This window comes from Micrasema longulum, unplaced genomic scaffold (genome assembly GCF_059751315.1).
Source record: "Micrasema longulum isolate JH-2025_06_02 unplaced genomic scaffold, ASM5975131v1 h1tg002096l, whole genome shotgun sequence".
NCBI lineage: Eukaryota > Metazoa > Arthropoda > Insecta > Trichoptera > Brachycentridae > Micrasema > Micrasema longulum.
In genome coordinates, this window is record NW_028279263.1 from 29,117 (window position 1) to 56,029 (window position 26,913).

Below are 26,913 nucleotides of genomic sequence, written 5' to 3' on the forward strand. Positions count from 1 at the left end.
AAAAACAATGTAATTTTATTTACTTGATTATTTTTTTGTTTAATCGGGATTCGAACCCAAAATCTGGTGAAAACCATTTCTTTGATACGTTTATTTTATCCTCTAATTTTTTATGATACTCACTGCCACGTTGAGGAATCTGGGCCGCTGTAACAAACAAAAAATAAGGTTATTACATATTATAATTAAAAATAAATAAAAAAATCCCATTAAAATATAACATTTAATAAATGTTAGTATATATCGACTTTTCTAAGTCTACCGGTTTCGTCAAGATACTTATTACACTAACATGCAGATCTTACTATGGGCACTGGCAATACTAAGTACCAGACCCATCAACAAACCAAACTAAAACGTCATCAACTGCCATAAAACGGAAACGTAAACCGGACTCTCTCCGCTCAGCGCTGGTACCGGTTGACCGACACGACAAAGCTAATGACATTCGACGCAAACGTAAATTCAATTTACGTTCATTAACTTGTCTAGATTCAATCAGTTTTGTTTGCATTGTCAACTAAGTTACAAGTTTTATATTTAACTCCATATAATATGTGATTATTTTATTTCAATACACGCAACCTATGTCACAAAACTTCTTTGAAGTTTAATTCAATAAAATTGCCAATACACCGAAAATGATTCGACACGAATTTATCAAGAATTCTTAACGACAGAAGTTGCACAAAATATAAGGCCAACTTTAAGTGCACGTAGATATTGGCTTCTAATAACATGGGTCGTATCAGCACGTTGGTTTTATATGGTGAAGGTGAATAGTTGGATTTGCATGTAAGTGTAATTAGTGTCCTGGCGAAACTGACAGACATAGAAATATCGATAAGTCATTATATACAAATATTTAATAACATTGAAATATATGTTAAACCACAAATTTAATACTTTAAATATTTAAACTATTTTTTTCTAAAAAAATATAAATAACACATGAAAATAGACAAAAAATACTCTTAAAGAATAAAACATATTTATAAATTTACAAATGCGGATTTAAATTGTATAAAAAATTCTTAACCCTTCAAAGCCCAATTTTTTTGATGCGTTAATTTGTTAAACAGCTATTTTTTTCAGTTTTAATTTCATATTTTGGTTTATGTGGGCAATATGCTACATCGAGCATTAAAATGTTAAAAAATGCAAGAATGTAAGGAAAAAAGAAATAACTATTTTTATTAACATATTTTTATATAACAATGAAAGTTTCGGTAGCAATTACAACTTCAAATCTTAAAAAAAAAATTTAAAAAATCACCCTTTGAACTTTAGCCAAATTACACTTCTGACAGAATACGTGCTACTGATTTTTTGTTTCAAATTTAATCGAAAAACTTTACCCTGGTGGAGATTTTTTAAAATAAATTAAAATGGCTAACCTGTAAACACTACATGTTTGAAATCAATTTAATCACCAATTATCGGTATGTAGTAGATCGTCTTCATTGGGCATTGTAGGGTTAAATGTAAATATAAAGTAATAAATAATAACTTAAGACAAAATAAATAAAAATACTAAATAAACACAAACGATGATAGTGTGATAAATATCTTAACAGAAATGGAAAATCTCCTCAGAAGGGAAACATAAATTTATGTCATTTACAGTGCTTAGGACTAATGAAAGACAGAATTTAGATTTTCTGCCAAAATTAAAACAGAAAATAAACTATTGGTTAATTTAAACAAAAAAAAATAACATCCTGGTTTCAGTTGAAACTTTTTACTGGAGTTAACACTAACTTCTGTTGGTCATTAAATACTAGTAATTTGCTGGTGTATGCTCTTTTCAAGATTCTGTGTATGCTCTTTTACTTTACAATAAATAGTCAAACGATTTATGAAATGTGCATGTTTAAACATAGGTAGAAGTGATCATTTAAACAACCAATGACATACTAAACCCTGTGAATACCTAGTCTACCGTATCTCATTCTGAAAGACTGTCACATCTCTGTTTGAAATATCTTGTCAATTTTGATCAACTCTTTAGTGTCTAGTGGGTTGAATTCAGAACTTGTCTACAAACATTTCAACACATTTTATGCTGTATGTTGAGGTTATGTTATTTTTACCAGAATTACGCATGTAAAACTATTTTAAATTGAATATCTGATTTTTTAAATTATAAAACTAACAATTATTTAACTTTCTACATTTTTTTTCAAAATAACTATTTATTTTTTGCATGCAACAAGTTTACTGACAACATTTATTTAAATATATCAATTTTAACAATAAAAATAATAAATACGTATGTAAAATAAACTCTAAATTATAACATTCACAGCATAAAAAAATAATATAAACTCGTATATGAAACGAATAAATAAACCAAATCATACGAATTTTTCAATATAATGAACCATTGGAAAATTATTTTTTTAATTCATAAATCAAATAATGCGTCTCTTGTAAGAATAAAATACTTTAAATAAATTAAAAACAAAACAACATCAAATAAACATTATTTCGTTTTTTTTCTTTCAATACGACTATATTTTACTATTATTTTGATGATTTCAATAATACTATTATTTTTAATATTTGATTTTGTATGAATCTAAATTTGTATAATTTATATTTTAATATTTATATCTGATTATCTTTTTTACATTGTATTAATTTGAATTTTATTATTTATTACTTATACCTTGTTTTTCTGGATTGTTATTATATTACATCACATGTCATTATAATTTAATCTAATTAATTTTACTATGTATTATTAGGCTTGACACGGGCACAGCCTAAAATGCCTAAATAAATTCATTAATATTTAAAAGTGTATAATTTTAAATGAATGAATGAATAATTCAATATCGTCGATTGTCGTCTTAATGTCACCCAAGTGAAAAATATTTAACCATCTCCTTTCTAATAAACTTTTACATGACGTTTTTTTCTGATTTTTTTTTTTGCAACGGGTTTTCTTTTGTACTGATAGAACTTTCGATTGGTAATAGTATCTCTTGTCAAAGTAATGACAGTTTCTTTTAACGTTTGCGTTCTATAACAATACTTAAATTAATAATAGAAAGCCTTACACTCGAACAACGCTTACAAATCGTGAAAATTTACTCAAGAAAACAGTGTCCAGATGATTTTAAAAAGAACAGAGATTTTCTTAGGTTCAACCCAAGAAATAAAAACAAACTAACTGTGCCCACTAGTAAACTGCAAAAAATTAATAATTCTTTTGAGTTAAACTGCATACGATTCTACAACAAGATACCTCTTGAACTTAAGTCTTTGGCAACAAAGAATTTTAAAGATTTTCTCAAGCACAGGCTGTTTGTAAAGAGCTACTTCAGAGTCAAAGAATATTTGCAGGACAAGACGGCATAGCATTGAATCCGTGTTTACTGATTTCAATTTTATTGTTGATTTGAATTAATTCGTTGTTGAGTTTAATTGACTATTTGTTTAATTGTATTGTACAGGGAAGTTGTAATGTATTTTATCATTTTTAAGTGATTCAATGAATTTTATGAATGAAGAATTTACTATTAATCGTGTTGACTAGATGTTTATTAAAATTGATATTTTTATTTTTGATATTCTTTAATAAAATGCATGCTTCCACTTTCAATTATATTGTATCCCAACTCAAAACAGGGCTCTTGGCTTCATAGTTAGGAATACGTTTTGATTTTTTGTAATATTTACCTTTCTTAAATAAAATATAAAATAAAATAAAAATAATAATACTGAACTAAACTAAACGCCAAACGTATAGAGCTCTTCGTGAAACCATGAATTTACTGCGTGACAAGTTTGGCTACAATATTATTTCTAGAAACGGACGTGTTCACTGTGATTTGGCGCCATTGGATTATTTCCTATTGGGCTACGTTATATTTATTTTTGGTATGATTTAATAATGTGCATGCTTCCACTTTCCATTATGTTGTATCCTAAATTAACACAGGGCTTTTGGCTTTATAGTTAGGAATTTGTAAAAAAAATGTAGTATGCATCTTTCTATATATATATTTTTTAAATAGTGAACAATTTTTAACGCCAAACGTAACATATAGAGCTCTTTGTGAAACCATGAATTTACTGCGTGACAAATGTGGCGACCACATTACTTCTAAAAATGGACGTGTTCATTAGCCTCCACGATCCTGTGATTTGGCGCCATTGGATTATTTCCTATTGGGCTACGTAATAAACATGGTATTTGAAAACAAACCAACAACTCTTGAAGCGTTTGAAGCCAAAGTAACTCGTATTATTTCGGAAATCACGCCGAATTTGTTGGAAAAAGTGTCTTAAAATTGAACAGAATGCGCCATGTAGCCGATAGACGCAGGGGACATTTTTTGACATTTTATTTATTTAAATACAATAAAAATAAACTGTTTCCAACGAATGTTTACTTCTTTTATTTTATTTAAAGCTGTATTACATCTAAAAAATACTCGATATATCTGTTAATAAATTAATAAATAACCCATCTGAATAAAAGTCAGTACTTATGACATAAAGATGCAATTTTTGTCAACAAGTCAAATTTTGTCATTTTTCTTAAAACTGAGATACCTACATACCGTCGCCGTTCGGGAAAAAGTCACTAACCCAAAAAACATAATTTTGAAAAAATGCAATTTGAAAGTTAAAGACCAAGGAAAAATCAGATGTATGGGTTCTGGAGGTTTTATGTACACAGCATAATTCATTTGTGTTTTTTTAATAAATTCAATTCGTAGTTTTTTCCTTCTGATACATTAAAAAATATCTGGAAGATTTTTAATGAGGCAAGGTGGCTAAAATTTTAATCAGTGACTTTTGCTTGTTTATAATCTGGACAATGCAAGCGATAAGGGTTAGTGAAAAGAAGGAAGTTTTATATTTAATTATTATAGTGCTGTGGTTTAAATTTATTTTTTATGTAAATAAGTATTTGTTGACATGTTTTTCATATTATTTCATTTATGTTAGTATTATAGAATGGATGTGCGTAAGCTTATTTGAGGTTAAAATGAGTAAGATATTCACGGATTACATTGCAGTTATTTAAGTAAAAGTACACACGGGTTACTCCATATATTTCGTGCAGAAGGAATTTACAATACTTATGAAGAGCTCGCGGTCAGGCAACACGAACTGTCAAGATGAAATGCACTGAATTCTTTCGATTTGCGTTGTTTTGTAGACTCGTCCAGGCTGACATTGCAGCGGACTACGCGTTGCGACCAAAGCAGGATTCGGGCCAGCCAATAATTCGGATTAACCTTACTTTTTTCTAACTAAGTTACCTCGGTGATGTTTGCCTTTTAAAGATAATGATTTTCCGCTTCGAATGGCATATTCAAGTCAAAATTTATTTTTTTAGGATAAGTGACTTTTTTCAGAGTGACAACAATATTATGGTCAGTTCGCACTAACAAGATGATTATATTTCTTTCGGTCCGGGCCGAATTTAGTTTTCAGGAGTGAACTCTTAACGTTTTTTTCGTGCGACGCAATGTCGGATAAATTCTCTACAATGGTTTATAAATACGCATATTTTAGATTCACCGAAAGTAAGATGTTTGGTGCCCTATCGGACAAACGGCACGCATTATAGTTTACGTACTTGGTGGGCATGACGTGACGTCAAATAGGCGTGAGGCGAACTGCTAGCCGTTTTGTATGTGTTCGTTTTAAACCCGAAAATGAAAAATGTTAATAATTAGTATATGTTTTAATAATAATTAGATATAAGTTAATATTAGGACATTCATTTATTATGTTTGTACTATTTAAAGACAAAATAATAAAAAAATAAAAAAAATAAAAAAATTATGAATGAATACTAGTTTTTTATGCATTGATAATAAAAATCAACTCTAAATATTTAATACGATTTTAACGTTGTTCCTGATTTGTGATAATACTGATTTAGGTGTTTAAAACTATTTTTCGATTGATAATAAACGTAAAATTGTTGTAATATTTTTTTCTTATTACCTAGAAGAATTTATATTTTGTTGACTTATATTTTGTTGAGTTAGTAATACGGCAAAATTTTTACTTTAATGTTTTTTTGCAGAATGCCTGCGAGATATCATTTTACATTTATGTAATTAATCACGACTTTATTACACGTTCTCAGCTTAATATATTATACCTACCTAGAAATAATATTTATGAAACGTTTTTTTAGATATTGACCAAATTACAAAAGAATTTACTTACAAAATTACATTAATTATATGCCAAATAAAATATAACATCTTGAGAAAAAATACTTAACATCTGTATCTTGACCAAAATGGTTTTTGTACCTATTTTGAATGTCAAATTTTGTCCGTGAATCGGTTGATTCAAAGCGTTTTTTCGAACTGTAAATAATAAAATGCTGTATTTTTTTCAAATCCATTGTGGACTTTGCAGTCTTTTCCTTTTAGGGTTTAGTATTTGATTTGATTCCTCCTCATTCCTATGAAAAAATATTACAAAAAACTCAAATCAATCAAAATAAATGAGTATCAGCTTCGATGACGTCTTCTAGATTCGGGGCTGCCATCTATGGATAAAAAGCGTAACAAAAATAATAAAACTCTCTTTACCTGGCGGCAATGTAAACTATGGATCTCAGCGGGGAGTTGGGAAGGAAGGGAAGCGAGGAGACATGTAGAAGTCTAGCGGCATACAGAAATGCTCTAGGATACATTCGGGATTATCGCAACCAAAACATATAAGTGAAACACCAAACATTCGGCTCTATCGCCATCTATCTTTCTACAACAGTTTAATATCTAACATTCTCGATCAGTATAACGTTCCCGTATCCATAAAACCACCGCTTTCATCTTAAACATAATAAAATTGATGACAAACTAACAGCAATAGCCAGGTTTTCCTCGTCGATCAACGGTAAAGACAAATACCAAGGTCGCTTGCCTCCGAAACCATGGAACAAAGCATCTAAAAGAACCGCGCTTTGGCGTTAGTATTATCTTTAATTTTGTCTAAGGGTTCACCACACCAATTCATTAATTGTTTGATAGCCCAGCCATAGCATTTTGTTGGTTTGATTGTGTTTATCATGTTTTGATGAAGCGTTCTTTAATCGTACGAGAAACTTATAGTGATCTTTTTTAATCAAATACAACCAGCGTCAAAGTTAACAACAGCTTAGTAACATGATGTTAGGAACGTTAAATTGACAACCGGTTGGAGTTTTTGAGACATTCTACATTTATCAAAGATGGCTACATTTTTGATAGAGCCAGTTTGGTGATAACAAGTTTGAAATGTGGTCTGTTAAGAGCCTCAAATTCATTGTTGATGCTAGGCATTCTGTATAAACCCGTGTCGTAAAACAAAGGATTGTTATATTTACCATTGCGTTTACCGCAATGTTCTAGAAGACGGTTGGATTTTAACGTTCCAGGATGGAAAGGATAACACTTAAAGGACTCTTTACCTGTTTACCGACCTCTGCCATATTTTTGGGACACTTCAAAGGAGGAAGGAAAATTCACGATCAAAAGCCACATTTCAAACGAAAACAGCTATTTTCTTACGAATCATCGTATAAGGTTATATTTTGTACCACATCATCATATGCTCCTTACAACTCTTTCAATTTAGGTAATTATATGTTATTTAATCTTTTATTCTAAGTTTTACGACCTGCATATTATTTTACACTCATTAAATGCAACTAAAATCAATTCGATTCGTTGTTGGGTTTATTTTGCAGTTTCAATGCGTCTGCATCTACTAAATATTAAATTTTGTACCAAAACTTTTTTGCACTCTTCATTTGGTTTCTGGTTTTGAGCATTTTGCTCACTTTCTACCAAAGTAGACATGAAGACAAATATACCTGTTTTATTAGAGTTTTTGAATCTATTGCTTTTTGGCCAACATGATCTAATTACTAATTTATGGTGTGACCTACCATGTTTTATCAATTTGCTTATTTGATCAGAATATTTGAATAAGGATAATTATTTTCCTTCGAAAAAGAAGCCATATCGATTGTCAGATTAGGTTATATTAAACAATAAAATGAAGTTTTTGCTTCACATTAGAGTTACTTTAAACTCAAACGATCAACTTAAATCAAAAGTGTTTACTCTTTTTAAGCACTGGTCATAAGTAAAATATGATTATATAGAGAATCAGTCTAGCATAATATGCTAAAATTCAAACTGGAAAAAATTATATGAAACCTTTACAGATCTAATGCACATTTTACATGATATAAGAATTTATAGAACTGAACAGTTCTAAAATTATTTGCACCTAACAGTACAAAAAATACTGCGGCAGTAAACGAATTGCAACATCTACGATGATGAAATTGTTGGAATCGTACTACGCTTTAGATTGAAGTCCACTTACACGGTTGGTTCAATTGAATTAACTGGCGTTTTAGCTAAGATTTTTTGCAAATACCTAATACTTAATAATCTCTCTATTTTAATTTGTTTAAATCATGGATTGTGTCTAAAACTTGTCTGTGCCGGAACATCACACAATATGTGAATCCAGCCAACAGAGGCCACTCTTAAAACATTATAAAGAACATAAGAGAAATGGTTATCTTTTCTACGCCGACAGCCTTCAAACTAAAATGTGACGTTTTATCTCTAAAACTCTTGATTGTAAATTATTCTTACTATTGTAAATTCAGTGAAAAATGAATCTCACGTGAGCAATCCTGATTGCGTATCATTTGATGATCGTAACCGACGTAATTCTAAATAACAGTTAATAAATAATACAATATCGAGATAATCTAACTCCGGATATGAGCATAAAGATTTGGACATATTAACAATATTAATAACAGACTTAATCATCCTATTTGGAGATTGCTGTCATTAGGTGTTAGCGGTCTCTGGCGTCGGTTTCTGAAACCACAGTGATGTTTGACAGTTCGGTCGGTAAAACAGGAACTTCGGGAAGGACCGTGCAAGCGAGTCAGGCAGAGTCGGTCAGGTGATGGCGACTCACGGGAAGCAGGGCGGGGCCGGCGCGGGGGGCAGGGCCGGCGGGGGGCAGGGCCGCTCGGGGGCCCGCCGCCGGGGGCCATCCGAGTTTACATTGCCGTCCGCGCACCGAGCGCTCTCCTGACAGTCTGCAACCATAAGAGAAAACATCACAACTGATCGCGAGCGGTCCATTACTCAAAACCCAATTTGGTTCGACAACCTGTTAAATAAAAAAAATAAAAGCGCCCACCACTTTCACGAAACTTTTTATCAAGACTAGTGTCTTTTTTTGGTTTCGCAAATTCACTATCAATTTTTCTCTCTTTTAACAAACGTCGAGATTTGTACATTATGCGAGGCTCGGACAAGCATTATCGACAAATTCAAGAAAGTCGGGCTAGGTTTTTTTGGACGCGTGGAGCGTATGGACGGCGAAAGAACAGCCTAAGAATTTACGATGCGAATGTTGATGGATGCAGAAAACGAGGAAGATATAGAAAGATATTTTGATGACCATTAGCTCAATCACAAATAACTATCGACGTGCTAATAAGCGACATGATAACAATTTCTCACCATGGTTTTTTATCTTATTCGCGATCACAATGGAACATCCGTGAAAACCAAATATTAAAAGTCAAAATATTTACGTATCGCGACGTATAATCCTGCTGCACAATCACGTATTTGAATTTCATCATCATCGCATCGTTCCCTTTCCGCACCTAATGGTGCATAGGGCACTGCGTTGGTACACCAATCACAGCGTATCATGATTATTTTTTTTTAAATGAAAGTAAGATGATCAATCTTACGCTTCAGCTACCAGTCCAGGGACTATGAAATATTCTAGTGTGAAAACACCCTTAACATCAACCATGTCGGGAATCGAGCCCGAGACCTCTAGCATGGCAGGCTAACGCGCTGACCATTACCCCACTAGGCCGACTGCTATTATTTATTTATTATTTATCATGCTATTTATTGCATTAAGCCGGCAGTTGGCAAGTCAAATGTCAAGAAAAGCAGTCGCCACAGTAATTGTTATTAAATTGTTACTTTTTTATATTAAATACTCCTTAGTATTTTGCAAATGCAATGTATTGTATTATTTTTTATAGTAAACGCCGATTTTATGCCAGTGACCTGTATTTATTTATGAGAAAAACAAAAAACAAACCTACACGAGCGTCGACTTAGAATTGACTGATGACTGCGATAACTTAAGCATGTTCATTATTGTTCATTGTGATCGCTCAAATTCTTAGCATGTTTTTAAGCACGTCGATAGTTATTTGTGATTGAGCTACTTATCCACCGAACACTTGAAGATGGACATGTCAAAAGTCTTAATGATCGGCGTGCGTGTATAGGAAGATGTACGAATGTAGAAAAAGCTGATGTCTGCGTAAAACAAAAACAGCGATGTGGCGTTCTATCCTTTCTTCATAGCCCCGCGGGGAAACAGTGCGATAGTTAGATTATTTGTTTTTTTTTATTTGTACTCTTTACTACAGTGTTGTCAACTTGTGATTAATCTAATACACAAGGTCCGTAAGTACCTTCATCTTGACAATTAAGAAATTCGGTGATTGTTCCAAATCGAGACCGCGGCCCATAGAATCAAGAATAGTCCATAAGGAGCGTAGAATCATATTTAAATACATCAGACTATGTCTAATAATTCCCCCACTATGCATCACTTTCGCCGCGCGATTTTGTGACGTCGCCGCGTAGTGTAAGGTAAAAAAAACAATTCATTAATTTATCTAAAATTTTACTGTGCACGCGGAAATATTAATTGACACAACATAGTAGATTAGTAAAGGGTCATTTAATAAGAGTAGTTGAATTAATGAACTTTAAACTTAAAATAAAAAACAAATTTTATTTGACATAAAACGGATATTTTTAAATCATGTTAAATATAATTTGATGTTTTAAAGATAATGTCGGTTCACCACAGAGTTGTTTAGTCCGAGGTCCAATTTTCATTAGTTCTTTCATTAGATGAGCAAAGTAGAGTAAACAAATTTACAACTCTGGCAACACTAACGAAATGTTCATTTTGTTTCTTCGACAATCTGACAGATGGAAAAATAATTCAATTTTTAAGTAATGCATTTGCTAAATACACATTCATTTGCTAATTACACATGATATGTGATTGCATCATGTTTCTTCAAGATCTTAGCAGTATTTCTACACTTTAAAAGGACACAACACGGCATAGTTGAATTCAAATCAGGAGTTGCGTTCTGAGCGACGTCAACAAAGAAACTAATGGGTCAAAACGTAAACCTACTCATTTATGAGTAGTTTAGTCACCTTTTGTTTGATGTGCGTATGTGGTTTCTGGACTATTCTTAATTCTATGCCGCGGCCTAACTTTTCAGATTCTGTTTCGATGAAAAAATGGAAACAGTCGAACACTAACCATTGTGGAGAGGATTGCCTAACAGAAGGCGCTGTCAAAACGTTATAAAAGGGGAACAGAAGAGGGTGGTTTTTCAATATACACGTATTTACTTATAATTTTTACAAACCCGTTGGTTATACATATTATGTATAATAAAGTCATGTTATTTCTCTTCTAGTTACTTTTTTTTTACATAATTATTATGCGGCACAAGTGTCTTTTACAATATAAAATATAACTGTTCCTCTGTTCGGTATCCTCAATATTCCAAATATATTTCAAGAATTGTTTGAAAAAATTAAAATTCGTATTCCTCAAGGCACAACTCAGCTGCAACAATTATTTCATATTGGTATTTCAAGCACGAATCCTAGTAAGAATGCATCTTTGCCCAGAATTTTTAATAATTACAACACGTTTTTTGCTGAAATAGATATATCGACACATCCTACGTACAACTGTGTAACTGCCTCATCCACGGTTATACGACGGTTGCATTTATGAAATCTACACCTTTGAAACTTTTACATAAAATATTTTTTTAAATATTAAAAATCGTTGGAACATGTTTTCTTTAAAACGCATAAATGTTTAACTGCATATATCTAAAACAAAATCCGAGGAATAGTTATGAGACCGTATTTAATGACGATTTTTTGGTAAAAGCTGTGTAAGTGAACATTTTAGGGGAAGATACCAAATAAAGTACAGAGTGAAACTATGTAACTAGGCAGATACTCGTGAAACATTTTAATAAATCCCATTGAACAAGCCTGTATCAGCGACTTACAGTATTGATGACAGGTTACATAGCAAAGTATAAGAGTGTATGTGTGATAAAACAAAAACTAGTGATCTTAGAAAAAACATTAATTTTTTATCTTATTAAATAACTAAATTTAAAGCATTTTGCCAAATTTCACAGCTTTACCGTGTAAGAACAGCGAAATATCACGAGTTTTTTTTTAATGTTTAAAACGCTCTCCTGTAAAATTTACTTTTTTCAGTTACACAGTTGTACGTAGGATGTCTCGATATATTTCCTTACTTACCAAATTATTTTCTTAAATATTTTATTAAAAAAATACATACTTAATAGTTTTACATAATTAAAATAAAATCGCTTTTCTACCGGCAGATTACGCCTTTAGAAATTTAACATAAACTTACAAAAATGTTTTTTTTTTGTTTTTATTACTTTATTTATTTAACTATGCAAAAGTGAAAAAACGGCGTTTTCAAATGGCAGGATTGTGTGATTTCCTTACTGTTTATTAGACTACTGCTCCTACGAATGACAAGATAAATAATTGTGCTCTCTTTACAATGAAAGATGCTATTCTGAGATAAAGGTGTCACTGAGAACATAATAATAATTAATAAAATATGTGTGTGTATAAAATATATAATACTCGTCGCAAGGTATACTTAATTAACGCACATTATACAGAGCCTGTACTTTGATGTACTTATATAATATTATGTGTGCGTATGCTATTTACCAATACACTAAAATGGCATCAAATAAGCGATGATCAACCTGTTAACTTTTGGATAAAATCACTTTTCAAAATATCTCAATACAAACTAAAGTCTGTTCATTATTACAAGAACTTCAAAAAAAACAATCCAGCCGCGTGATACCCGGCAAAGAATAGCCTATTTCACACATATCGTCTTTATCTAAACGGCACGGTAAAATTATAGTGGACGGACATTTCTGTAAAAAATATATATGAAAGAGTCTTTATTTATTAAAATATACACTTTATTACAATATTAAAACATTATAAAGAAAACAAAGTATTAAAATATATTTTGTCCCGATAAACTATTCAATAATAGTTTGTCATCGGGTTCTCAGACATTAGTTTTAATTAATAATCAAATAAAATTAATACAGACATAATACTGTATACGTATAAAACAATAAACATAAAAAATATTTTGAAGAAATATATATATGTTTTTTTTTAAGTAAGAAAATAGATTAAAATAATACAATAAAAATCAAAGAATAGCAATTTACTTGAATATATTTTAAACAAAAGAAAAAAAATTAACACACATATAAATAGTGTGTGCTCATAAATGTAATTAAAACAAGATAAAAAATAAACTTTCTAAAACAAGACAAGGACAATCAAGACTAATGAACCAGGGACTGAAATTATACAATAAACTACCAGACAAAACTAAACAAAAGACTCAGACAAACCTTTCAAAAGATGTAAAAAATATTATCTTGAACAACAGAGTATAAATGATTAATGTATATATTATTTTATGTAATAATCCGTAAGGGTTTATAAATAAATTTTCAAATTAAAAAAAAACAAAGTAAATCGAAAATTTCAATTCATATCTACAGAAAAAATAAAAAATGAAAGTACCTATTAAAATTAAGATCTAAAAAATGTAAATTAACTAAGAAAGAAATAAAAGACTTAAAAGGAAATATACTTAAAAGTTTTAAATAACCATAATAAAGTAAATACTTTTCGACCGGCATATTACGCCTTTTACAATTTAGATTAAACTTTGGTGCTTTGGTTTTCATATAAAAACTTAGTTTTAAAGCTTAAAAAAATTAATTGATTTAATGAGAATAAATTAAATATTGACCATTCTGAATTTAATAAACTGCCCAATGAGCTAAAACACGAAAAGTCCAATAGAAAATCCAAAAGTGCCGCAATCAAAAAATATTACTGAAATATTTTTGGTAGTGATAGTTATTAATGTAATTTATATAGATGGTGTAAAGTTCTGTGTTTTATGTTTTTTATTCAATGTTTTCTTACTATTTCGGATGTATTCACTATGTATGATACTCGTATTATGCATTTTCACAAAAATGTTTTCTTTATATGTACGGTCCCAAACGAGTTTTTTAGATAACTCCTGGGAGTATAATATGTACTTTATGTATAATTTTTACTATGTGAATTATATGTTTCATAAATAAATAAAAAAGTATATGAAAAAATATTCAACATTACAACTTTGGCAGTTAAATCTAAAATATTTGTTTTTTTACAGAAATACAAGCATTTTAAATTTCATAAATTTTGCGGTATTTTTCTTTGATTCTACGTTAAATTTTGCCTTCAATAATCGTTTTGAAAAAAATAAAACAGTTAAAATATATTATTTCATACCCTTTTTAATGGAATATGTTTTTTAAACTTATTTTATGAAGAATGTTTTTGTTGTAAATATTTCATTTCTACAGTATGTTTTGAGCAAAATTTGAACGCCATTCGAACCGATAAGAACTTAAATATTTTTTGACGTATTGTTTAAATTAAAAACTACTGTGTACTGTGAATAAATAAATTAACTTATTAAAAATAATTTATTCATTTGAATTATTTAAAATTACGAACGGATTACTTTTTTTCATCCAGGGTCAGATTATTTTTCTACGAAACCATTCTTATCGCCGCCTGAACGGAATTTTCATTTAAATTATTTATTTCTATCCCATCCGCCAAGCGCCTGTTGCCGTCCCCTTACTCGCCTATTAAGGGTGGGAGCTTCCCTCCCATGCTCGTGAAATCGTGAAAGGCCGGACTGGGGTAGGGGGTGGCGGTATCGATTTTCTCTCCGTACCTACCACGGGGTAGCACACACACACACACAAACACACCCTTATACACATAAACAAACATGGCGACGTGGATAGTACACACTTTCAACATACGCACGCTCCTGCATCACACCTCAAACAAAATGTGGGTAAGAAATTTAAATTCGGGATTTATTTCATCGTATCCTTATATACACCCAATGGTGCATAGGGCACTGAATTGGTAAACCAAATTATTTACAAAGTATCTCTTGCTTGCTTACATGATGGTATCTCTTACACATGCAATTGTGAACTCATAGAATTTGTGGAGGAGTACAAGTATTTGAGTATTTTTTAAGATCAAAATTTAAAATGAGATCGTCATATATTTAAACTTTGTGATCGATTGCGGACTCCTGTGAGTACTTTTTATAATATATGTTTTTTTTTATTTTGCCTAAAATCACTCTAAAATATATTTATTTTTCTTAAGTAGAATCAATAAAAAGATATGGAAAAAGTCGTGGGGACATTCCACTAAACATAATATTAAAATGATCTAGAGTCTACAGTACTCTATAGTTAAGAGAATTGTACCAGCAGAGATTTACGAACAAAGAAGTGATAATGTTCTCCTGTACTAAACTTTTAAAACTCTGCCTGTTCGAGGATTTCTGTGGCTTTGCATCATCATTAGAACAATTTAATAGTCAAACAAACCATCACGCCGTTTTCCCGTAGTGGTAGGCAGAGAGAATAGAACGTCATATCACTCTACCTTGGCATACAGAACTCGCTTCCTCTACATTCATACATCTTCTCATGCACGCTCGCACGCCGATTATTCCTACTTTTGACATGTCCATCTTCAAGTATTTGACGGACTTGATCACGCCATGTCTTTCTCGGTCTTCCTCGTTTTCTGCATCCATCAACATTCGCATCGTAGATCCTTTTAGCCGTTCTTTCGCTGTCCATTCGCTCTACATGTCCAAACCGACGCAGCACCCCTTTCTTGATTCCGTCGACAATGCACGTCTCAGCCTTACACACTTCACGGATCTCGACATTTGTGCACCTATCATCCATCGTTTTACCACACATTTGCCTGAGGGATTGCATTTCGACAGCATTCAACCTACTTTCATCATCATTTTTCCAATTCCGTACTTCGCTCCCATACATTAGAGTTGGCACTAGAACTCCGCTGTGAACTGTTAGTTTAGCCTCCTGCTATAAACATTTGTTTTCCAAAGTAGATTTCAGTGGACCGTTTACCCTGTTCCCGGCACTCACCGTCCTTTTAATATCTTTCTCGGTCTTTCCATCTCTAGTAAACATACTTCCCAGGTACACAAATTCTTCCACCTGATTCAGAATATCTCCGTTCACACTGATCTCACATTTAGTTATATTTTCATCCCTTTCAAAAACCATCACTTTCGATTTATCAACATTTATTAGCAAATTGCTTTTCTTGCATACATCGCAGACTTTTGTTACCAAGAATTGCAGGTCTTCTTTGCTGCTAGCAAGAAGCACCGCATCATCCGCATACAGAAGACAGTTAACAGTTATACCACTCATTTTTGCTCCCATTCTAAAATCTTTCAGTTCTTTCATACATTTAACAATTTAATTGTAATACATTCAAATTTCCTCTCAAACATAACCATAATATACGCTTCACGTACAATGATGGTTTGGTAGTACCAAAAGTATGAATTAAGTATGGTAATAAAACTAGAAAATATTTAGTACGTAGCATTTTTAATTTATTGCCGAAAGAACTTAAATTTAACTTACAATGTAACAAGAGCAAAATAAGAGAGTGGCTTTAGTGGAGTCAAAAGTTTAAAGATGAATAGTAGCTTATGTGTAAATATTTCAACTTTTTATATATTTTCTCGTATTAAAAAAATGTGCAAATATTATTATTTGTATATACATGTATATTCTGATCTTTCCGGCTGTTAAATATACCTGTTATTCATTGTTTTTATAAATGTAGATAATATTAAATAAGTTAGTATAAATATAATCTCCACCAACAAGCTACAGAAAGTGGCTTGGTGGGATTTTAGTTTTAGTAAAAATATAAAAATAAAATTTTGAAAACTGTAAAAATATATAATGGTATTATTTAAATTTAAAAAATAAAAAAATCTCGATCAACTGTTCACCATTTTCTCTATATAGGCCAATCTTTGCTTTACAGAATTTATTTCATAAGCTTATATCTTTGCATTTTTTGTTTATATGCTTACTGTTTTTTCTTGCATACCTTTGTTATTATTGTTTTTTTTTTTTTACTTTGTAAAACTTTTTATCATATCCTTTTTAACTAATTTCACAATTTTTCTCTGTATATTCTGTTTATTATTTAGTATGTTAGCATGTATTTCATTTTTATTTTTTGTAAATGCCTTTTGGGCGTTATTGAACAAAATAAATAAATAAATATAGAAAACAGTTATGTGTGTGGAATGGAACCAGAACCCTTGTCTAGTGTTTTGGACTCATTGGCTGATCTCGGGTAAAAATAAAAAAATGTGTAAGGATAATTTATCCTTGTTGTGAAGTTGTTGGCGCGATTGTCTACCATTATAGAGGTTTTGGATTCTATGAATTCATTCACCCTTCTCAAAAATGTTTTCCCTCGCTGTTGCAACAAATTTAGATCTAAATAACTCTACCTAGGAAGGAAATCTGCAAACATTTGGACATACTCAAAACATTGTTCTTGGACTTTGCGACTGGTAATTGGACTCATAAAGGTAATAAACCAAAATCAGTGATCGAACCTCCTATTTCCAAAATAAACAATAACTATTTTTTCCGAGTACCTTAACCTTGAACATGACACGTAAGGCTACTAAATATAGGGGTCCAAACATATATATATATTTAAAGTTGTTGAATCAACTAACTAGTAAAAGAATACAAATTGAAAAAATGTTTTCAGGCTTCGCCTAGTAGGTGAATTGGTTCAGCCGGATGAATCTCACCCGCATGATAAAGGTTTTAGCTTTTTTATTTTATTTATTTATTTATTTTTTACATATTAATTACAGCAATTTACAAATAATTTGTTATACAACAAATTAATTAAGTAGTAAAAGTAAACATACATATTATTTATTTTTGCTGTTGGTTCATCTAAACTGCCTAACTAGGGATAGCTTCCCCGTTCTAAGGCAGTAAATTATGTATTTTATAATGATATTAAAAAGTATTTAGAGTTTTATCATAATGTGTGCTTTTTCAGTCTTAAAAGTAAACAATAAATATCCAGAGAAAACATAAATAATACCAAAATCTCTATATTTTAAGTCCTAAGTCATTACAAGTAAAACAAGAAACCAGCTTACGTCCTTCTAAATCGGACAACAATTTCTCTGACTCCCTCCGGCCAATATGGATTAAAAATGCTGTCAGCACCTTCCTCAGCCTCCACTTTTCAAAAGTCAACACATGGAAGAGTTAAGGAAATGTGCATGTTCAAACATAGGAAAAATGGTGAATGTTACACAGTGCGTAAAGTGGCCACTTAAACCAGTCAATGATAGGTCACAAGTTTTGCTGTTTGCTGATGATATAAAAATATATAAGGAGGTAACAAACATAGGTCATTGCTAAACTCTGCAATCTAACTTAAATTGCTTAAATATAATGTGTGAAAAGAACAATTTGTTCCTCAATGTTGACAAATGTAAAGTTTTAAATTTTTGCCGAAATAAGAATCCAATAGCTTTCAACTACACCATAAATTCTATAAATTTGGAGCAAATGACTGAAATGACTGATCTTTGCATTATATTCGATGAAAAATTAAATTTGATTAAACATATACAGAGCATAACAAATAAAAGCATGAAAACTTTGAGATTTCTGTTGCGAACGATCAGAGATTTTGACTCAGTTTATATAACGAAAATTTTATATATTGCTTTAGTACGTAGCCAACTTGAATACAACTCGGTTATATGGTCACCATATTATAAAGTTCATATAAATAATATTGAAAGAGTTCAACATAAATGTTTACGTTTCGTTAATTTTAAATTAGGTATTTCAGTTGAAGATATTAATTACTCTTACTTAAATAAATATTTAAATGTACAAATGATTTGTTATTTTTATTTAAAATATTAAATTAAATATTTGATGGTTCCGAACTGTTACAACTAATAAACTTGCGAGTTCCGGGCCGGGTTACCCGATTTAATAAACTATTTTATGTAAATGAATCTTCAAGTGCACACTCGCCAATAAGGAGAATTCATACATTTGCAAATGAATACGCAAATGATGAAGATATATTTAATATAACCCTTTTGAATTTTAAAAGGTAGTGTATGAATTTACTATCTTCAAATTGTTTTACCTAAATAATACTATGTTGATTTCAATTGTTTACTGTTTATTGACTTATATATGTATTCTAAATAAGTATTTTTCTAAGTTCTTCTGATTTTAAGATTATTTTTATACAACCTATACGAAAAAATGTACTCCTGTTCTCGACTGCAATATATTTATGTATTATTATGTATCCTCATATATTTTCTACTAATATGTAATGATTTTTATTTTATTTTTATTTTTCTTTCTCTTCTTAATTCATTTTTATTTTTTGCTTCTTTCTTCGTGTCTTCATATTTAAAAATGCACTTCCAATCTTTACACTTTTTTAAACATATTACAACAGAGATAAAGAACATTCAAAAGAAGGTAATATAGAAGTCTAGGCATCTACAGGGCTTATGACCTGTCAATGGCTGGTTTAAGTGGCCACTTGACACACTGTGTAACATTCACCATTCTGCCTATATTTAAACATCTATATTCCTTCAATTCTTTTATCTGTTGATGTTTGTGAAGTTAAAGAGCTGAAAGCTTTATTTATGCGGGTGAGATTCATCTAATTGAATTATTTCACCTACATTCTAGGCAACGCCTGAAAATGTTATTTTTTCAATTTCTACACTTCTTCATGAATCAGGTGGATTTATCAACCATATTTTGAGTTTGTCCAAATTTTTGTAGACAAGGACTGGATTCGACTCCCTGGGGAGCTGTTTACATTAACATATTACAACGGAGATAAAGTAACTCTTAAGTTACTTTTTACTACTTAACCACCATCACGCCGTTTCCCCGTAGGGGTAGGCAGATAGGATAGAACGCCATTACACTCTATCTTGGCATACAGACCTCGCTCCCGCTACATTCATACATCTTCTCATGCACGCACGCCGATTATTCCTACTTTTGACATGTCCATCCTTAAGTATTTGATGGACTTGATCGTGCCATGTCTTTCTCGGTCTCCCTCGTTTTCTGCATCCATCAACATTTGCATCGTAGCTCCTTTTAGCCGTTCTTTCGCTGTCCATACGCTCTACATGTCCAAACCGACGAAGCACCCCTTTCTTGATTCTGTCGATAATGCATGTTTCAGCCTTACACACTCCACGGATCTCGACATTTGTGCACCTATCATACATCGTAATCTCGGAATGTCTAAGTTCAGTCATATCACTCCACTACTTCGGGAACTACACTGGCTACGTTTTCCACAGAGGGTCGAATACAAACTCTGTTGGCTCATGTATAAGTCACTGCACAACTTTGCGCCGGAATATCTAAGGGATGCATTCCAGATGAACTAGCTGACAGGCGTCTCACGCTTAGATCAGTTACGTCTACGGCGAGAGGAAAAGTTACTATACCTCTACCCAAACAGCGCACTTAATTTAGTGAACGCGCATTTGCGGTCGCAGGCCCTATGGCATGGAATGCTCTCCCAGCAGAGGTGCGAGGCTGTGAAAGTGAAGTGATGTTTCGGAAAAAACTTAAAACCCACTCGTTCTCTAAATCATTTGAATAAATCCGTAGCATGTGACAGCAAAATAAATTGTTTTAATTAAATGACAAATTTAAAAGCTTCAATTAAATTAATTTAACAAAAGAATCACCATGTAAAGCGCCCTTAAGGTATTTTATCACGAAAATGGCGCTATATAAGTTATCCATAATAATAATAATAATCGTTTTACCACACATTCGCCTGAGGGATCGCATTTCGACAGGATTCAACCTACTTTCATTATCACCTAAATTTCCTATTTCTCATTTTTCAAAATAGAACGTCATGATCTAACCGGTGGAGTTTTAATTCGAGCGCTCCAACATTCGGCTCACCAATGTTTACACAATAGTGCAGTCACATTGTTCTGCGAATAAAAATCGAAGATTATAAACTGCCGGTGGCTAAATAACGATTTCCAACACGTGGTGGATGCACAGTTGGCGGTTGTAGCGACCAATCAATATCCCGCGACCTCGCGCAAACTTGGTGGCGTCCCAGTCGGAGGCGGTCGTTGCGGGGGGCGGGGGGGAGGGTCGGCGGAGAAACGGAGGGGGGAAGGGGGAGGATCGTTTTCTCGAGGAAGAGGTCCTAAAAATGAGGAAGTTTAGTGTCTTTTTTTTTTTTTTAATATTTTTTTTTTATTGTTAATAAAACATATAATACAAAAATTACATATTCTACGCCCAGGAGTTATTAGAAACTCATTTGGGACCGTACATAAGAAAAAACATTTTTTTGACAGTACATAATATCATACAAATTAATACATCCGAAATAAAAAGAAAACATTATTGTATAAGAATCATAAAACACCATCTCATATAAACTACATTAATAATTATCAATATCAAAAAGATTAAAGAAATATTTTTTAATTGCGACACCGCTGGATTTTTTATTCAGTTTTTCGTGTCTTAGCTCATTAGGCAGTTTTTTTTATATTCGGAATGGCCAATATTTTTCAAGGACATACTTCCAAACTTTGTTGAGCGAAACTTAGACACATGAAGATTCCTTGAATAACGCGTGTTGTAATTATATAATATAGAATATTATGACCTAAAGTGTGTTTTAAATTTGAGTGAGCAGAAAAGTTGATGATATTTAAAATAGAATCGGTTATGTCATGCAGTGGCATTACCTTGAAAGGAAGTTTCTTTGTTTGTCGGTAGATATCCTTGACATGGGAGTCCCGTTTAATTCCAAGAATGTTTCTTAGAGCTCTGTTCTGAAGAACTTGTATTTCCGAGATCTGATTTTTGCTGGCAAAACCCCATATGCATGATAAAAAGGATAGGTGGGAACGAATCAAAGCGTAGTAGACGGAAAACAAAACGGAATGAGGAAGCAAGCTTCGAAGTCTATACAATACGCCAGTTTATTTATTTTTATTTATCAATAGACCATTAAACTTAGCCAAAAATGTATTTTTCAATTTTTATATGTCGTATTATCAGCGCTATTTAAAACCCAGTTACCTTTTTTCCTCCGCAATTAACCTCTGATTGTTAGTCTCTATCAATTTACCAACTCGTTGGTAGGAAAAATTACAATCTCCCCTGAAAACTGACAGCTGAAGAGTCTGAAGTTAGTCTCTATTGTTATACCAACTTGTTGGTAAGTTGAATCAATAGACAAAACGTAGAAATCATTAGTTTATTTTTATCGTGTTTTATGAACGTTTATTGCTGCCATTTTCATGTTTTAGTTGCAATTTTAAAGGTGGTTTATTGTTTTAATTTATTTCAACAGAGAGGAAAAACATTTTTGAGAAGGGAATATGGAAGTCTAGGCATTTACAGGGCTAATGACTAGTTATATTTTTAAATTTTTTTTAAATTTTTTTTTTTTATTATTTTACATATTTATTACAGCAATATATAAGTAATTATTTATACAACAAATTAATTCAGTAGTAAAAGTAAGCATACATATTTTTTAATTTTGCTGTTGGTTCATCTAAACTGCCTAACTAGGGATAGCTTCCCCGTTCTAAGGCAGTAAATTATGTATTTTATAATGATATTCAAAAGTATTTAGTTTTATCATAATGTGTGCTTGTTCAGTCTTAAAGGTAAACAGTGAATATCCAGAGAAAACATAAATAATACCAAAATCTCTATATCCTAAGTCCCAAGTCATTACTAGTTGGCTGGTTTAAGTGGCCACTTTACACACTGTGTGACATTCGATGTTGAAACATGGGCAGAATGGTGAATGTTACACAGTGTGTAAAGTGGCCACTTAAACCAGCCAATGACAGGTCATAAGCCCTGTAATAGCCTAGACTTCCATATTCCCTTCTCAAAAATATTTTCACTCTCTGTTGAAATAAATTTAAATATGAATAACTCCCTAGGGAGGAAGTCCAGCCAGTCTGCAAGCATTTGGACACAAACATTGTGATTTATTGTGTTTTCCAGTCGTTTATTATTTACAAATATTTATATTTGTGAATTTATGACATGTTTCAAACATCGCTCCATAATTTTAAAAAAAAATATTTTTACATTGTTTTTGCTACCCTCTATTTACATTGTTTTTGCTACCCTCCATTTACATTTTTTTTTTGTCAGTCTTCTGAAAAATCCGTAACGTAACCGGCATGACGTAAAATTTCATCCTTACGCATTACTTAGAAATAACTCCGCGTCTGTCGTCAAAGTATCTTCTCTGTCAGTTCTTCCGATTAGTTCATTTACGGTTAGCAAACCGGATATCCTTTACAGCTCTCATATAATTGGTTAGTTCATACGAACCAGTGACGTCGTTTAAAGTAGCGCGTTTTTATTTAAATTTTGTTTTTCGTACATTTTCAAGAAACTTTGCATAACAATTTAATGCTCTAATTTTTACCGCGCGCAAAAAAAAAATATATTTAATTGGGATGAAGTTTCTTATTAAAATTTATTTTAACAGAGAGAGGAAACATTTTTGAGAAGGGAATATGGAAGTCTAGGCATTTACAGGGCTTATGACCTGTCGTTGGCTGGTTTAAGTGGCCACTCTACACACTGTGTAACATTCACCATTCTGCCCATGTTTGAACATCCACATTTCCTCAACTCTTCCATCTGTTGACTTTTGTGAACTATATCAGCTGAAAACTTTAAGCCTAGACTTCAAAATTCCCTCCTCAAAAATGTTTCCCTTTTCTGTTGAAATAAATTAAAAAATAGATTGCAGACTGGCTGGATTTCCCCAAAGAGGAAATCCAGCCAGTCTGCAATCATTTGGACATACTCAAACATTGCTGAAGATTCTTATTTACACTTAAAAACTTACACGAATCAATTTTTTTTTTTTAAATTAATATTTCAATCTTAATGGCCTTTTTCAACAAGCTGTAAATAACTCGCTATTAGAAAATGAAAATTAAGTTAGTGGGGTTCAAACCTCGGACCTCTGATCCGTGAGTTCACAACGCTAGCCACGGGACCACAACTAGATTTTTTTAAAAGGTGAGTATTATAATAATTTCAATTTTATTTTAATTTCCATTCATCATCATAATCATCATTCCCCTTTGCATCCAATGGTGTATAGGACACTGCATTTGTGCACCAATCCTGGTGTACCTTGATAATTGGGGACCGTTGTCACAAAGTGAAATTTCTTCAAAAAAACCAAATGCGTTTTTTTATTGAAATGGGTTTTTCCATGTGAGCTCTATCATTGGTGAAATAAAATTTTAATGAATTGAAATAAAGTTTTTACAAAGCGAAATATCTAAATATTTTTTTGGGTTGTTAATTTTTTTTAAATAAAAAAAAAATCACAAAGAAAACATAATTTCGGCCAAGAAAAAAAAATGTGAAGAAACTACTGGCCTACTGTATAATAATAATAAAATAATATTATTTTTCATGTATTTTGCTATCTATTTTATTTGTGCTATTATGTATGTAAAAAATATAGGAACAATATTTTGAGTTTGTCCAAATTTTTGTAGACAACGACTGGATTCAACTCCCTGGGGAGCTGTTAATATTAACATATTACAAGAGAGATGAAGAACATTTAAAAGAAGGCAATTTAGATGTCTAGGCATCTACAGGGTTTATGACCTGTCATGGCTGGTTTAGGTGGCCACTTTACACACTGTGTAACATTCACCATTCTGCCCATATTTGAACATCTATGTTTCTTCAATTCTTTCATCTATTGATGTTTGTGAAGTTAAAAAGCTAAAACCTTTATTTATGCTAGTGAGAGTCATCTAATTGAATTATTTCACCTACATACTAGGCAACGCCTGAAATTTTAGTATAAAAATGGAAAAAAAAACATTTTCAGGCGTTTCCTAGAATGTAGGTTTTATATACATATACACTTTATATACATATACAGTTCACTTACATAGGCATAAGGGCGGGCATATTGCCATAAGGAAATTTCTTACTACGTACCCAAACCATTAAATTTGAGAAAATCATTTGTACATTAACATATTGTAGGCACATTATAAAATTTAAAAAAAACATATTGAAAAACATATAAAACAAAATATTGATATTTTTATATTTTTTTGGAAATAGAAATTGACTAAATATCTACACTAAACTATGAAGAAAGACGGTGGTTAGAAGGTAAGGAAAGAGGGAGGAGTAAGAAAAACTCGAATATTCAGGAAGTGAAATTTCAATAGTGATTTGAATGTGAATAGAGCAGAACGTCACTGTGATTAGTGTGTTGATTATTTTACAATCGTGCTGCTACGACTTTGAAAGTGGAGGCAAAATAATAAGAGCGTTGAATGGGTATTGAAAGGGTTTTCTCGTTACTAGAACGAAAAGATAGCCCATGCTGTCATGGTGGTTGGAAGAGCTTTCTTAGATAAACAAGCGATGTGGGATTGTTCAAAATATTATAAAGAAGTGATAGAATGTGAATGTTTCTACTATGCCCGATACTGAGCCAGTGTAGCTGCGTGCGATATTCGGTTATGTGGTCAAATATGATTAGATCAAAGATATAACGTATACAAATAAAAGGCCGTTCATACGTGGACAATACAATATTGTGTTGTCCCGGGACTTGACTATTGTTTACATGTAAATAGAAATTTGTAAATAAAATTGTCCGGAGACATTGCCACCGAGATAGACGGGCAGGCTATCTCCGCGGAACAATGACTAACCGTGTGAACACGCACGGACAGGACCTTGCGATAATAGCAATTTGGTCGACGTGCACATGTCGCTTCTTGATAAAGAAGTGTTGTAAAAATACCCTGGTAATAAATATCTCTGTGGGTATATGCAATTAACTTATGAAATTTCATCATTTTAATGAAAAAAATTACATAAGTAATTAGGTTTTGCTTTAACCCTTTAAGACCGTATGTATGTTCAAACGAACATAACGTTACAATTTTATTTTTCGCACAATAATAATAATAATAATAATTATGGTTTATTAACAAAAATAACAATTTCTCTATCTACTACATACACACTTAATAGATTTCTCTGGGTCGTGTCTAATCTGCCTAACTAGGTACAACCTGTTTTCAGGCAGACATTTTAATGCAAAATAAGCAAATAATAATTGATCGGAACCAGCATGAACACGATCACAATACTAGAGAAAATAACAAAATTAGACTTCCATCTAGGAAAAAGGCAAAGTCACAAAATTCAAGTTTATTTAAAGCAATTAAAAAGTATTACGAAATGGAAAAAAATATTTATGAAGAAAAAAACATATTAAAAATTTAAAATAATGGTCAAGACATATGTGATAAACAATTTATAAATTAAATATATTTGCAATGTTATTATTAGAACACACATAACAATGTGTATGATATGTGTGCCCTACTTGTACGTTATTGAAAGTCAAATGTCAACTAGCCTGTGACATAAAAAGTTTAAATTATTATTTTTTTTGTCAATGTTTTCATCATAATAGTGATATTTATTGACTAAAGTGGGTTTTATTATGTATTTGCTACAAGTCTTTATTTCCTTATTTATTTTTACATTTAGAAACATGCAGGCAGCAATTATTTAATTGAATACTAATGCGAAGGTTAAAAGACTGACCCGAAAAGTTTTAAAATACTATAATATTGTCTTATTTATTT

The 26,913-nt window shown here is 31.6% G+C and overlaps 1 protein-coding gene across 1 annotated transcript in view; it reads right to left on the reverse strand.

Moving 5' to 3' along the window:
- The window catches only part of onecut (homeobox protein onecut), a 44,833-nt gene that overhangs the window by 7,881 nt on the left and 10,039 nt on the right, over nt 1-26,913 (reverse strand). The window contains exon 2 of the mRNA XM_088239227.1: nt 124-147. Within this exon, the coding sequence (XP_088095353.1) occupies nt 124-147 (24 nt within the window). The remainder of the gene's footprint in view (nt 1-123; nt 148-26,913) is intronic.